Consider the following 13195-nt stretch of genomic DNA (forward strand, 5'->3'; position numbering starts at 1 on the left):
AGACCGTTTTGAGGAGACCAATCCGAGGCCTCCGCTCATTGTCGCGCTTCTTGAGGGAGGGGAGGGAGAGGAACAGCCTATATATGCTCCTTGCACGCCGGACGTTTTCATGCTGGTTTGCTTCTCCACCCGGTACACGTACGCGTTGCACTTGCGGTTCGACTGCTGCTCGAAGTCACATAGCCAGCATATATACGTCTACATCCATCAATGTTTGGACTTCACAAAGGCCAGCAATACGTCACTCGCGCCGTTGTATGCCGAACCAAAAGAGCCCCGACACATAGCAACCGAGAAACGTCACATGCGGTTGCCGCAACTTATCATCACCTGGCGCCTGTCGGTCCGTTGTGTAGTACAGGGTCAAGTGTTGTTTTCGTCCTCTGCTATCTCTCTATGGAAGTTTTCTTTCTCTCTTCGTCTTCTTCGGAATCCCTTACGCAATCGAGCTGACCTTCGCAGGTCTGCTCTTTTTGTCTGACAAGATGCTTCCGGGAACATATCGCGCGGTGGAATGGAATGGATTATGTTTGTGTGTTCTTTCGTTTTCAGGCGCTGTCGCCGTTGATATTTTATTTTTCTTGTATTACCTTAACTCATGTTTACAACTGAACATATGCTCAGTTTCTTTTCGTCACAAGAGCCTTCCACAGCCGAGACTGGACCCGTGATAAAACACCTGGCACAAGCTGCGCTGTTCGGGTGCTTTCTCTTCGTTTTCCTCATAAAATGGGGGGGGGGGGGGGGGGGAGGGCTGTAAGGCAAATGCCAGCACAGTTCCCTGTGAAGTCGACCCATAATGCACGATTTCCCTGAGCGCCATACCGCCGCACCGTCAGGTAGATCGCTCGACAACCAATAGGAGAATCAATTGATACCTGCTGTACACTTCGGACTGCACGAAAAAAATGCGTTACGAAACACGTTCCCTTCTTAACGATACCATCGACTAAATGTATTGCTCATGCTGTTGTAGAGATTGATTTTAGGAAAGAAGGAAAAAAAAAAACTTACGATGAGCAATACTGTTCCGCGACTTGATTTAATTAATAATGTCTCATTATTTTGCTTTGGGCGTTACCCCATATTATACCTGCGATACGTCTTGGTCACCGGAAACAGCTACTGTTTTGTAATACAAGACAACCTGGATGGCGGCTGCAAGCAGCTGCCGCTATTTTTACAACGAGGCGGGAGAAACATCTGTCCTTACGTGCTGCTGAAGAACACGCGACACGAAGCGCCATCTTTTGCCCAGACACGTACGCTTACCAAAATTTTCCAGCACAAATTTAACGTCTTATGGGGCGTGAAATCGCTACTCCGCTAAACTAGCCGTCCCATGGGGATGTAACTCTGCTTCACCTCAGTGCACGCGTGCTCTAAACGCAGCCAACTTTACGTGGGAAGTAGCCCGCCGAATCCCTCGTTAGGAATGTTCGAGCTTCGAGGAAGACGTCGTTTTCTCTCTTTGTAATGATAATGACCATACTCGTTCATCCGTAAAGAATAATAACCTTCGAAGACTGGAGCAACCAATAAGGCTGCTTGGAAAACCTGGTGCGACTAATCGAAAGTGACGCCACCGGTCAGCACGTTGTGTCGAGTCGTTCAATTTCTGCAACGTTTTGCATTTCTGCTAAGTTTTACGATACGTCAGTGCGCGACATTTTTTTTCGCGTCGTACGCGATATGTCACAATTTTGATAAGAAAAAGCCGGCAGGACCACTGGCGTGATTTCTGCTTATTTTTATTCATTCTCTTTCTTTTCGCCGACGCGCGCGCGCTGCATCACGGCATTGCGCCAAGTCAGGGTTCAAGATGGCGGAAGGCGATACGACGGCGGGGAACCCAAACCAGGGTTATGGAGAGATTGACCTCACGTGGGCGGACAAATTACGCAAAATGGTGTCCAGTGACGCCGAATGGGAGGCCATCATCCTGAAGAAAATGGAAGAAAAACGGAATAGAGGTACAGTCTGCATCCATTTTAGCATCTGGGCTGCTCCACTGGACGCAGTTCCCTATCTGACAAATCGACTGGGGATTTGCGAAGCCAGCGAAGCTTGCTTCTGCGATTCGCTCGCTTTTAGCGTATTCGCGGACACCTTTTTAACAATGTGCTGCGCGTGCACACTGACACAATTCGGCGACAGTTACGTTAAATAATAGTTATTACATCGAATAATGCAAACAGAAAAAACGTTCCCTGTGCCCCATGGTGCACGATTTAATTATTTTTGAACCCTTTTCATAATTTTGGTAATCTATTATTATTATTATTATTACGATAAACCCTCAGTGGGGAATACGCAATGCTGTTCTCAAGCTTGCGTCATTTTTTTCCAAGAACGTTGCGTAGTTTCAGGATGTTCACCTCGTCGAAAATTCGGTTTTTATTACTTTTAATAAGAAGAAAGAAAGGTGTAGCTGTGGGAAATCGGGTGTAGTTAACCTCTACGTTAGACTAGTCTAAACTAGTGTAGGATTAACCTTTGTTATTGGCGAAAATGTGGAGGAGGGATGTAATCGCGTCACAGCAACTCGAGCCACTTTCAGTTAAATTTACGAAGAAGGTAGGCCTTCCTAGCGACAGGAACGGAGAGGAGCACGAAGGATGTTTTGACAGAAGCCTTACGGCTACGAAAGTAGAGCAACCAACGTGGTTTTACTTTTTCGTTCAGTCTTTACCTATATATGTTCGAAATAGTAGCTTATTTGCTGGTGTCGCCCTTTATTATGGAGTTTTAGTATATCGTAATCACTCAACGTAAACGGCACGAAAACGAAGAAGCCAAATCACAGATCAGCAACGTGATATCATCCGCTTCAAAGGAGTACGGCCATTGGCTTATCGCGTTTATCCGAACCTTTATCTGTTATCGTGAACACCTTCCGATCATAGCGATTCCGATAATAGCGAGTTTTGGGCCGGTTTCACACTAACGTGACGTTTTTTTTAAGACAGCTTTTTATTTATTTATTCGGTGATCATCCGCGTGTTCACTGTGTTCGAGATGTGTGCCTGTGTTTTTTTTTCTTTCTCACAGGCTTCACTCCGGTTCATGTACACTCTAAGAAAAAAAAGGAGTAATATTAGTCCCTTTGGGGACTAAATGCATTGCCACAAGAATTAGTCCCTTTACGGAGTAAATGCATGGAAGTAAATGAATGTCACAGAGTGTGGACCGCATTTCACGTTCTGTTCTAATACTCCTAGGTACATAATTCGTCTGCTTGAATGAAAATACGTTGAATTAAACCGTGATATGTCGAGTGCTACAAAATCTTGCGACACTATTTCTTCCTTTATGAGGGTGGAAAATTGCCGGGTTATAGCTAACATATATAGCCTTTATTCCATCAAATACACCGAGAGCACATATCTACGTGGAATGTTACATTCAGGAGGCCGCTTGCGAAGTTCAGTGGCTACTTTGCAGTCCTGGGGAGTAAATTTCGGGGCTATAGGGGAAGAAAATGGGGAGTAATTGCAGTCTAGGGGACTATAGAAGCTGCAATTACTCCCCATTTTAGGCCATACACACTATACCGTATTTCCTCGCGAGTGGCGTGTTCGCGGCGATGGATTTCCCCCACGCCCCATTCTAAGCGATTTTCACGGAAGTCTATACAGAGTTTTTGTTTTTTGTTTTTTTTTGTTTGTTTTTTCCTTTGTGTCATATCGAAATCTGTGGCGGATAGAAAACGGACCAGCATTGCTCGAGACTGCTATTCACACCAGGGTTGCGGAATGGGTTCTCCCATTCCGTTCCAATTCCATTCTGAAGAATGGAGATTTGCGGTAATTCCATTCCTTTCAATTCCTCGGAATGAAAAGGTATGGTCAGTTCCCACTCCTAGAATATGGCTTGGCAACCCAATTCCCATTCCGTTAATTCCCTGAATAAAAGAAAAGGACCGGTAACCACACAGTGGCAAGTCGAGCAGTGCTAGAGGAGATTGACATTACCAAGCACGGAAGAAGCACAAAGACAAGGTTATTTCACTCTTGACCGCGTGCAGGTGCGGTGCAAAGGGTGCGAGGGCAGGAACCCCCAGCACGTTGAAACCAAAACTGCCGCCGGGGCACCCAGACCATTCCATTCCCATTCCTATAGGACAGTTTCCGCCATATTCCATTCCAATTCCATTCCGGGCTCTGCTCAATCTGGAATGATTCCGGAATCATTCCAACTCCGGAGTGGCAACTCCGCAACCCTGAATCACACTGCCCGAGCCCTCCGTGAAAATTACTGCATGGCCATTTCTTGCCCGTGTTTTTCGGGTATATACAACACCCCCTTTGGATGCATCTTTTGTCGCTCCCGCCCCTCAACGACATCAGGACATTGGAATTTCGTTGCTTCTCTGTTTCAAGTACACATTGCTGTTGCTCCATTGGCTGTCACGTCATGAATATTACGATACTTTTTTATATCCTTATATCTTTATACGTACAAGTCATATTTTTGTCTCTGTGTTGACGAAAGACTACAATCAAGAACGTTCCCGGCTTGCGACAGTTCTTGTCGTAAATCATTCGTCACAGCCAGGGCAGACAAAAAAGAAAAAAAGAAAAGACGCGGTATGAAAGTCTGAACGGCAGGCCAGAAAGACGAACCTCACAATGCTACAGAAACAGCAGAAACTGGTGTCGCGCCTACATCGTATAGGACAGCTGTCCTATTACATCGTATAGGACAGCTGTTGAGGCCGGCCTACGTCACAGAACACTTTCTTCACCTTCTTCATTTATCTCTTATTTTTATCAGTAGTGTCTCGGCACGGATACACGGTACGCGAACAAACGTGCATGTGTGAATAGCACCATAGACCTTAATAGGTCCCTTCCTCGCCCATGAAAAACACGGATGAGAAAAACGTCAGTGTGAAACAGGCCTTAGTAAGATCGTTACGTCTTCCGATAACGCGCGGTTCCGAAACGTGATAAGCCAATCGCTCTGTTTCTTTGAAGTGGGCGGTGACATCACATTGCTAAGATTGGATTTGATAGCTCCCTTTATCGTACCGTTTTCGTAGAATGCTTCCGAACTGGCAGACTGCTACGATATCGTGTCTTCTAGCGGTTTCTATAATTGCGTCTCAATTTGAGCAATAGGGTATACCGTTAATAAATAAATAATAATACACCTGCCGTTGCATTACTCTACGGGGTATTATTGCCTCACTGTCCATGTATTATTCTATATAGTATGTGCACACCATGCATATTTTCCGAACCTCATAAGGGATATTTCTACAATTATAGGTCTAACTCTTGTTAGTTCGTTTCTTTTTGCTGTGCTCGATTGAGTTTGTCGAGTCAACTGTGCCTTTCTGCGACAAAGGGGTAAATCTTATCATTTTACCCAGTGCCCTTTTATTTTGAAGAACCTTTTTTTTTTTCGTTCGGCGAGCACGAATATCCGTCGGCAGCCGCCGCGGGAAGTGTCAGCGTCTCAGCGATAATCACCTGATGGAGAATGTCCAGCGGGTGGGCAAGACGCCGAAAATGGGCCCATACGAACCGAGAACTTTGTTGGGGGAACTGTTCGGTTATACGCTATGCAAGTAGGTCAGCTGTCTGCGCAGCTCAACAGTTTCCCTCTCTCCCCTCGAACGTCATTCCTCAGAACGCTCCAGCGGAAGATGCGCGAAACGTCATAACCTTCCGCTGCCGTGATCGTTCAACAACGTCATATCTTTTCTTGCACTTCGAACCATGGGGAATGTCCTGCTGCTCAGCCATAAGATATATTCTTGTACCGTGCGAGTGCTCGACGCACGACGCGGTGGAACTTCCGTACCGTGAGCATTTTTCTGCTTTTGTCTCCACTAGAATATTCCTGTTGCTCGTGTGAACGCACGGTAGGTCGCGAAGGAACTCAGGTTCTGATGCCAATTAGGAAACATTGCTTCCAGCGTCGTGTGTCGGAGATTTCCGGCGCACGTCAAAAGAACCCCAGGTGGTCGAAATTATCCGCAGTCCTATACCCTGGGGCACGTGCAGCATGTCGCCAGAGAAATATAGGCTGACACACCTTACGTGTAAATCTGTACCTATTATTAGCTACCTGATGCAAAGGAAGATGAGTAAGCACCCCATTCGACGCAGAAGTGAAGACGGGCTAGTTTTCCAGTTTCGGTTTCGCTTTCGTAGCTGTTTGGGGGTTACGTGAGACGTTCATTGCAACTATTGGTCTATCTTGTAGCATACGTGTTGAGAAGAGATAGACTGGGAGGTACCCGGGTTCGAATCCCGGTGCCGGCTGTGCTGTCTGGGGTTTTTCCTGGGTTTTCCTCAGACGCTCTCAGACATATGTCGGCACAGTTCCCTTAGAAGTCGGCCCAGGACGCACATTCCCCCAGGGCGTCAGTCGTGACGTTGCCCACATATGTGAGGCCGACAACGACAAGCCCTTTCACCATCACCACCACCACCATAGCTTGAAATTTGAGTTCCAGAACATATGCGACCGCGAAATGCTTTGCCAAAAGTTTTGTGTCTATAGACGCTCGGTCTGGGCCACAAAATCCGAGCAGATGGGAGTCGTTGTTACCGACCGCCCCGAATATTCGACACTTTTCTAGTTAGCGGTAATCGCTTAGTTAGTAAAACGCATAATATTACGTAGCTGAAAGCCTAGCGTCGTCTTTTTTCTTTCTTTTGCTTCTTTAATACATAAATAGTGGTCTTAATACAAAGAGTACTGTTACTTCTCGTGGCCCTTCTCATGCTTCGCTTGGCGAGGGAAGTAAATACGAAGTTCACGTTCGCTCCCAGCCAGATACTGGTGCAAATACAACGGTACGGGAGCGAGCATGTTCGCGCAAAAGCACCATAAAATCTTTTGATATATATATGTTCAGACAGCACACCCTGTGGCACGGTCTTGTCGTGACAACACATTCGATACGTGCATTGATTCCATTGACAGATTTGATCGACAGAAACGTGAACGTTCCGTCGAAAGCGAAAAAAGAAATTTAGAAGCGCTGGTTATACGAACCGTGGCAATAGTGCGCTGCCTGCTCGTCAGTATTGCCGAATGACACAGATAGAACAATTGGCATACAGGTAAAACATGTAAGACCGGTTACGCATCGTCAGCCTGTGGTCCAAGTTTTGCAGCAGATGGGGTAATAGACGCTGTGAAATTCGGCACCGCGAATACCGAAGCGCATCCGGCTTGGCGGCCGCCGCGGGAGAGGTCACGTGATTAGGAGGACCAATACGAATGGCCCATGCTCTCGCTTCTCTACTCTTCTTCTCCTGCCGACAGCAGGGGATAGGTTGACTCTGCTCGACTCGCTTCGCGCTAGGCGCCGCTGCGATCGCCTCCGGTTGGAGCGAGTTCACGTAAAGAGCGTCAGGTCGGGTTCGACTCGACCCGCTGCTCCTGTAAGGTTCATGTAAACGAGGCTCCTGACATCTGGGCTGGACGCCGAAGTGTGTTCAAGGGTTTGTTTGTCGCCAAGTGCAGAACGCAGGAAAATATTTTTCTTTCTCAATATACTCCTGTGTACACAATATAATGACACACACATAGCAAAGTGTCACAACCCCATTTACAGGAGCATGGAAGGGAAAAATAAAACACTAAAAAATAAAACGAAATAAAATAAATAAATACAAGAAAAGAAAAAGTCATGAATAGTAGAAATTAGGGTTGCATGCCCTGGGATGTATGTATGTATGCAAAAAATATGGGGGTAGCTCTGTATCGGGACCGCTGAGCTTTAAAAATTAACCAACGCGTTATAAAGGTAAATACTGCAAAAAAGTGAATGAGGGTCACACACCGAATTGAAAAATAATAAATAAAAAATAATTATGAAATTGTGTGGTCTTGAACCTCTTTTTACATGCATAAAAAAAAAATGAAAAACCGATGCAAAATACTTTTGCTGCTGCAAACGCCGCTCCCATCGGCTGCTAGTCTGTGACGTCATCTGTTCCGCCCAATAGAGAGGCGTGCGCCTTCTTTCCTTTTGGAGTTGTATTTAGCATCGCCCGTCCCGTGCATCACGCAGAGCAATCGTCCTGTCGCATTGCTCCATCGCCGTAGCAGACGACTCTCGGCAGCCAATAAAAGTGCTAGATGATCTGACGTCACAACACGTCAGTGGGAGAAATTGCCGCTGCTGGGTGCAATGTTGTAAATTAGTTTTCTCAGGAAATGCATGCTTCCCAAAGGAAATACTTTGCTTGACAGGTACCTAAAGGTTGCAAGTTCATATCACATGGCTAAAAAAAAAACATGTAAAAAAGCACGGTTACGCCGCTACATTTCTACCTGCAACCTGAACCGTCAAGTACGGTTGGTGTTTCCATCGCAGAAGGTACGCACACTGACAGGGTACATATATTCCCGCAGAGATGGGTATAGAACCTGAAGAGCAGCCCTCCAACTTCTCCGTCGGAGGGATCTTCAACAAGATCAAGGGCTACATCCCAACTCGGAAACCGGACATGTGGCCCGGTGCTTCCAATCAGGCCACTGAAGCTAAGCCACCAGAGATGGACAGAATGGGGGACGAGCTCATGGAGTCCCAGTAACGGACGTCGCCCACCTGTACCTTTGGCATCTCTACTTGGGTGTACCACTGATACGATTCCTACAGTCATTCATACTACTCTTTTATGCTGAGAGGAAGCTTACCTTGTAGTGTCTGCTACGGTGTTCGATTTTTAGTTTTTCTCCGTGTACGTACTTCTTAGGACTGATCTGCTATCGTCATCAGGTTGATCCGGTCAACCTCATGAATCGGACCTAGCATACGACTATCCCTTCGAGTAAAGTAGGCGCACCTAGAGAGTCGCTGACAATTGTATGACTAAAAGTTTCTCAGTGGTACTTATATATCTGCTCCCAACACCCCTCTAAGGCAAACCATGAAACGAATGCAGATGTCGAAGGAAGTGGACTTTTTTTTTCTCTTTCCATTCCCACCTTTGTATGATCTTTGTATTATAATAACCAATTTATATTTTGTATCTGGGTTGTCAGACATAACGTTGTGTTCTAGTCATGTCGTGGGCAAAAAAAAGAGAGTTCTCTTGAGATATGTCTGACGGCTTTGTGGGGAACGGCTATTCATATGCGCTAAAACGGGTGCGGGATAAATAATTTTCGTTATCTCGCTGTTTATTTCCCATTTTGTACATTTATTTTTTGTTCCTCTGCAGGATCGCAGAAGTAACTGTGGTATATGTAGTATGCCAGAAAACACAGCAGGAAGGCAAAACGCGTCGTTTTCAATGTCGACATTCAAGGTTGTGTCCTAATTTTCAGCACACAAGGAAGTCTGTTGCAGTGTATGAATTTCGCTGTTGGGAATTCTGGTATTCAACGAACATTCAAGTGCCTGTATGCTGCTTGTTCCTTTTTCTTTGTACGAATGCCGTAATTACGACAGTTTTGTGGGACAAAAAAAATAAAATGTTTTTCTTAATGCTCCTCGAGCGCACAACTAATACAGTAAGTTACCTCTACGCCTGCACTTAAAAGGAAACGCAAGTGCTTATTTGGTTTAGGTGTGCTTTTCGATTTCTCGTTACGTATTTCTTATCAATGCAATGAATGCTGTATGCAAGCTGACACTGTATGTTAAAAACAAAGCCTTTCACTGAAACCTTCTACGACACACAAGATCTGATGCCACAAGATGCCGTTGCGGCAAAGCAAATACGTTCCACAGCCCGTATTTAACTAATATTCAATACCAGTACTACTTTAAAGTCTCCGTGTAACACTAGGAGAGCTGTAATGCTCAAATACAAACATAATCATTGTCTAGAAAGTGCATGAATGTGTTTAGGAAAATGGTGCTCTGAAGTGTCATAGACGATTGTAGTCTCTTTGGAATGAGGAAGGAAGATGTCGGAAGGAATTCCCCTAAGGAACTTTGTTCGTGCACATGTATGCATCTGCAAAGCAAAATGGACTCCTGGAATTTTTCTGCCTGCACAGCAACACGGTAATAGGCCTAGGGTGCAGCACGTGCAACTAAAGCACCTGCAATGTGTTCAAGCTTCAGCACAACCAAAGTTTTGGTCACGAAAGGTTACAGCATTAAAGTAATGGCTCGGATACATATAATTTGTCACGTCCCATGCAATTGGATTGCAAGCCTCCAAAGCGAATCTCCTTAAATGTGTGGTACTGCTCTTTCTTCCACATTCACAGGAGAGCTAGACGATGTACTTGTACGATACTGTACGATAAGGTCATTTACTTGTACGATACTGTTGGGTTTTCAGAGTTTACGAGGTGGAATAAATGAGGGAAGCTACAACGTGGCCCGTCGTGATTAACACACAAACACACGCAATCAAGCATCTCTGTTGTAACAGCTTATACATTAGAACAGCATCTTAAACAATACTCTTATTCGCTTTCAAGTGGTTCCCCATCACCCATAGGATCATCTTCAATGGCCAAGTCGTCCATCATTTCTTGGAGCGTGATCCTGGGAGCATCTCCGTCGTCGTCGTCCGTGTCGACAGCTACCTTGTCGTGATCTTTGTAGATGTTCACGTTTTGCCGGAATGCGGGGTCCTCTTCGAGCTCCTCCAGGAAAGCTGTGTAGTCCCTGGCAATGCTGCTCGTTTCAGTCTCCATATCTACTTGCAGACGCTTGAGTTTCCATCTCCTCCTCTGACAGCGCGACATGTGGTCACCGTAGACCTTCTTCACGAGCACAACTTCGGGAATCTTGCCCGGCTTCAGCTTTTCAAAATGGGGGTCATTCACGTTAGCATTAGCCAGGTCAAAGCCCATGGCCGAATCTCCGGGTTTCAGGATGTGCCCGAGGTGAGTCCTCGTGTGTATGTAGTTCTCGTGCATACCCAGCTCGCAGGCACGGATTACCCAGGCGTCTGCGAGGACGTGCCTCTGCGACATTTTGCCCTGTCCAGAAAAGAAGACCCTCTCAGAGTCTTTAACAAACGCAATGTCCATTACGACGTACTCCGTGAGCTGCTTAGGGGTACACAGGCCTCGGAACGGTTGCCGCCAGAAATGGAGAGACGTCAGTTCCGCAACCTGAAGGGTAGTGGGGTCTATCAGGTGAATTATGCTCGTCACTCTGAGGCAGATGCAAATCTGGCTCATGCTTCCGAGCGATCGCGCGAGCGTCGGCGGGAGGCAGACGATATCGTCTTTACACACGGGCGCGATCTCAACAGAAAACGTGTGCTTGTAGTTAAAGACGTTACTGTGGATATCGTGGGATATGAGCTGTTGCGACGTGATGTACTTGCACGGCACGACACTCTGAAAAAAATCTACCATCTTCCGTGCCTCGTCCTTCTTGCTAAAGTAAAAGTCGAGTCCTTCGTGGGTGGCCTTTATGTTGAGGCAGTCCCTGTGGGCGTCATGTTTCAGGATAAGCTGTTCTAGGTAGAAAAACGTCTTCTTGTGTTGAACCTTCTGTCGGACCTGAACGAGGGCACGCCAGAAGTCTTTAGCCTCAAAGCGATGGCATTTGTCGCACATTTGGTGGTTCACCATGAACTCGATAACGAACACTTGCTGCAGAATAGTACCGCCCGCTACTTCCTTCTGGACTGTGAGCTTCACCTTAATTCTTCTCGAATGCGGTTCAGTCCACACAAACGCGGCATCCACAAGCCTGACCCGGTTGAGGCCTTTAATCTTCTTCAAGCACAGCCCGAGAAGCTCCCTCGATTCTAGGGTGGCATGTACCCACTGTGCTGGTGGTTGCAAGTACCGCTCACAGCCTCGACAAAAATAAATCGTGCCTTGCTTCGGAATGCCCTCGGTGATGTCGACAGTAGTGCGTAGACAGGCAACGCACATGTTAGACGGGTTCGGGTCAATACTGACACCGCATTCACAGCAAAGCACTTTACACTGCTGAGCAGTGCTTCCTTGTTCGGAGACGTACTCCATACTTTGTAAGCACCGTAAACAAATAATAATTTTTGCTACCACAACAAGATCTTCCACGTGCGTAAAAAGATCTCACGTCTGCGGTAAGTACCTCGCCATGTTTGCGAAATGAGCGCTACACGTGTGCAAAGAGTTGATCGGTTGAGCATGAATTTAGGGAAGCTATATAATAATATAAACAAGGCACGTCATAATTTCATACATATGAAGACAAAAATGCGCTTTTTATTTGCAAATATTACAATATTACCATACATGTGAGTTCCGTGACATACGTAGCCAGTACATAATCCATAATCCAACATGATTCAATCCAATCCACAGTACATGATTTAAATTTCGCAGTGGGAAAGAATGCTGTGAACGCATTTTGGTTTGCTGCGGCGCCGTTGACGTGAACGTTGCCGGCATCTTATTTTAGCCTTGTTTTTGGAATGTATATGCTGCAGGTAAGTCGAAGGTTTCATGCTAGCTTAGGGCCTACGTTGATAATACGCTTGCACACACAGAACCGCTTTCGTAACGGACGAAAAAGCCGTTGACGGTAAGACGGTAACACCAGGAACACGAAGCTACTTTGCTGCCTGTTTCAGAGGTCTCTGTTCATGCATATACGGGTAAGATACCTGCATTCTGCATTTTAAGCTTGATTATTTCTGGACACGCAATATGTAGCATGCATGCGTTGTAGACATTTTCATTATTAACCACACCTGTGCATTGTTTTGGTAGGCGTCACCATCCCGCGAGTCATCGTTACCTCGTTTTCTTATTTTTTTTTCGCATCTGCGAACCTATTTTTGGGATCGGCCCTGCGTCAAAAGAGATTACGTGCACGGTACTTTACTCAGCTTGCCTCATTGCATCGTACGCTATCTCCATTGCGTACGTAAGAGATAACGTGGTGGGTTTGCGCCAAGCTCTTCATGGTTGGCGCATGCGCAACTACTTAAAAAAAAAAAGTGTACCAGAAAACTCCAAACTTAGATTGCTATCACAGCACAACAGTACGTGGACAGATGAAGAGAAGGGGTCACTCCTTTCTCCTCTTCATCTGTTAACTTCTGTACGACACTCATAGCTACAGTCGCTTCACTGCATTAACACAGAATTAAAAAAAAAAAAAGCATAACGGATGACTTAAATTGGCACTAAAGTGCAAACATTTTGCCTAGTATAATAAACGGGATTCATCGGTTGCAACCTTCATGATTTTTGAGCGAAGGAAACGGCAATGTATGCTTTACCTCTCCTCTTCAAAAGGCTTGACGGT

At 45.9% G+C, this 13195-nt stretch overlaps 3 protein-coding genes across 5 annotated transcripts in view; 2 read left to right on the forward strand and 1 right to left on the reverse strand.

Moving 5' to 3' along the window:
• Positions 1–1564: 1564 nt before the first annotated feature.
• On the forward strand, positions 1565–10303 carry LOC135367003 (uncharacterized). Its single transcript, XM_064600048.1, has 2 exons — positions 1565–1973; positions 8383–10303. The coding sequence occupies exons 1-2, from the start codon at positions 1823–1825 to the stop codon at positions 8562–8564; spliced, it is 333 nt and encodes a 110-aa protein (XP_064456118.1). The 5' UTR covers positions 1565–1822; the 3' UTR covers positions 8565–10303.
• Positions 10304–10334: 31 nt separating this feature from the next.
• Positions 10335–12042, reverse strand: LOC135366999 (60S ribosomal export protein NMD3-like). Its single transcript, XM_064600044.1, has one exon. It carries the CDS (start codon positions 11920–11922, stop codon positions 10396–10398), a length of 1527 nt encoding a protein of 508 aa, XP_064456114.1. The 5' UTR covers positions 11923–12042; the 3' UTR covers positions 10335–10395.
• A 180-nt stretch (positions 12043–12222) lies between these two features.
• LOC135366998 (kinesin-like protein KIF20B) overlaps positions 12223–13195 on the forward strand; it is an 11225-nt gene continuing 10252 nt past the window's right edge. For 2 of the 3 annotated variants that reach the window (XM_064600041.1, XM_064600043.1), the window contains exons 1-2: positions 12223–12371; positions 12432–12539. The gene's annotated coding sequence lies outside the window, so the exon portion shown is untranslated. Of the gene's footprint in view, positions 12372–12431; positions 12542–13195 lie in introns of all 3 variants that reach the window. The other variant, XM_064600042.1, reaches the window with a different exon arrangement.

This window comes from Ornithodoros turicata, chromosome 8 (genome assembly GCF_037126465.1).
Source record: "Ornithodoros turicata isolate Travis chromosome 8, ASM3712646v1, whole genome shotgun sequence".
In the NCBI taxonomy this organism is placed as follows: Eukaryota; Metazoa; Arthropoda; class Arachnida; order Ixodida; family Argasidae; genus Ornithodoros; species Ornithodoros turicata.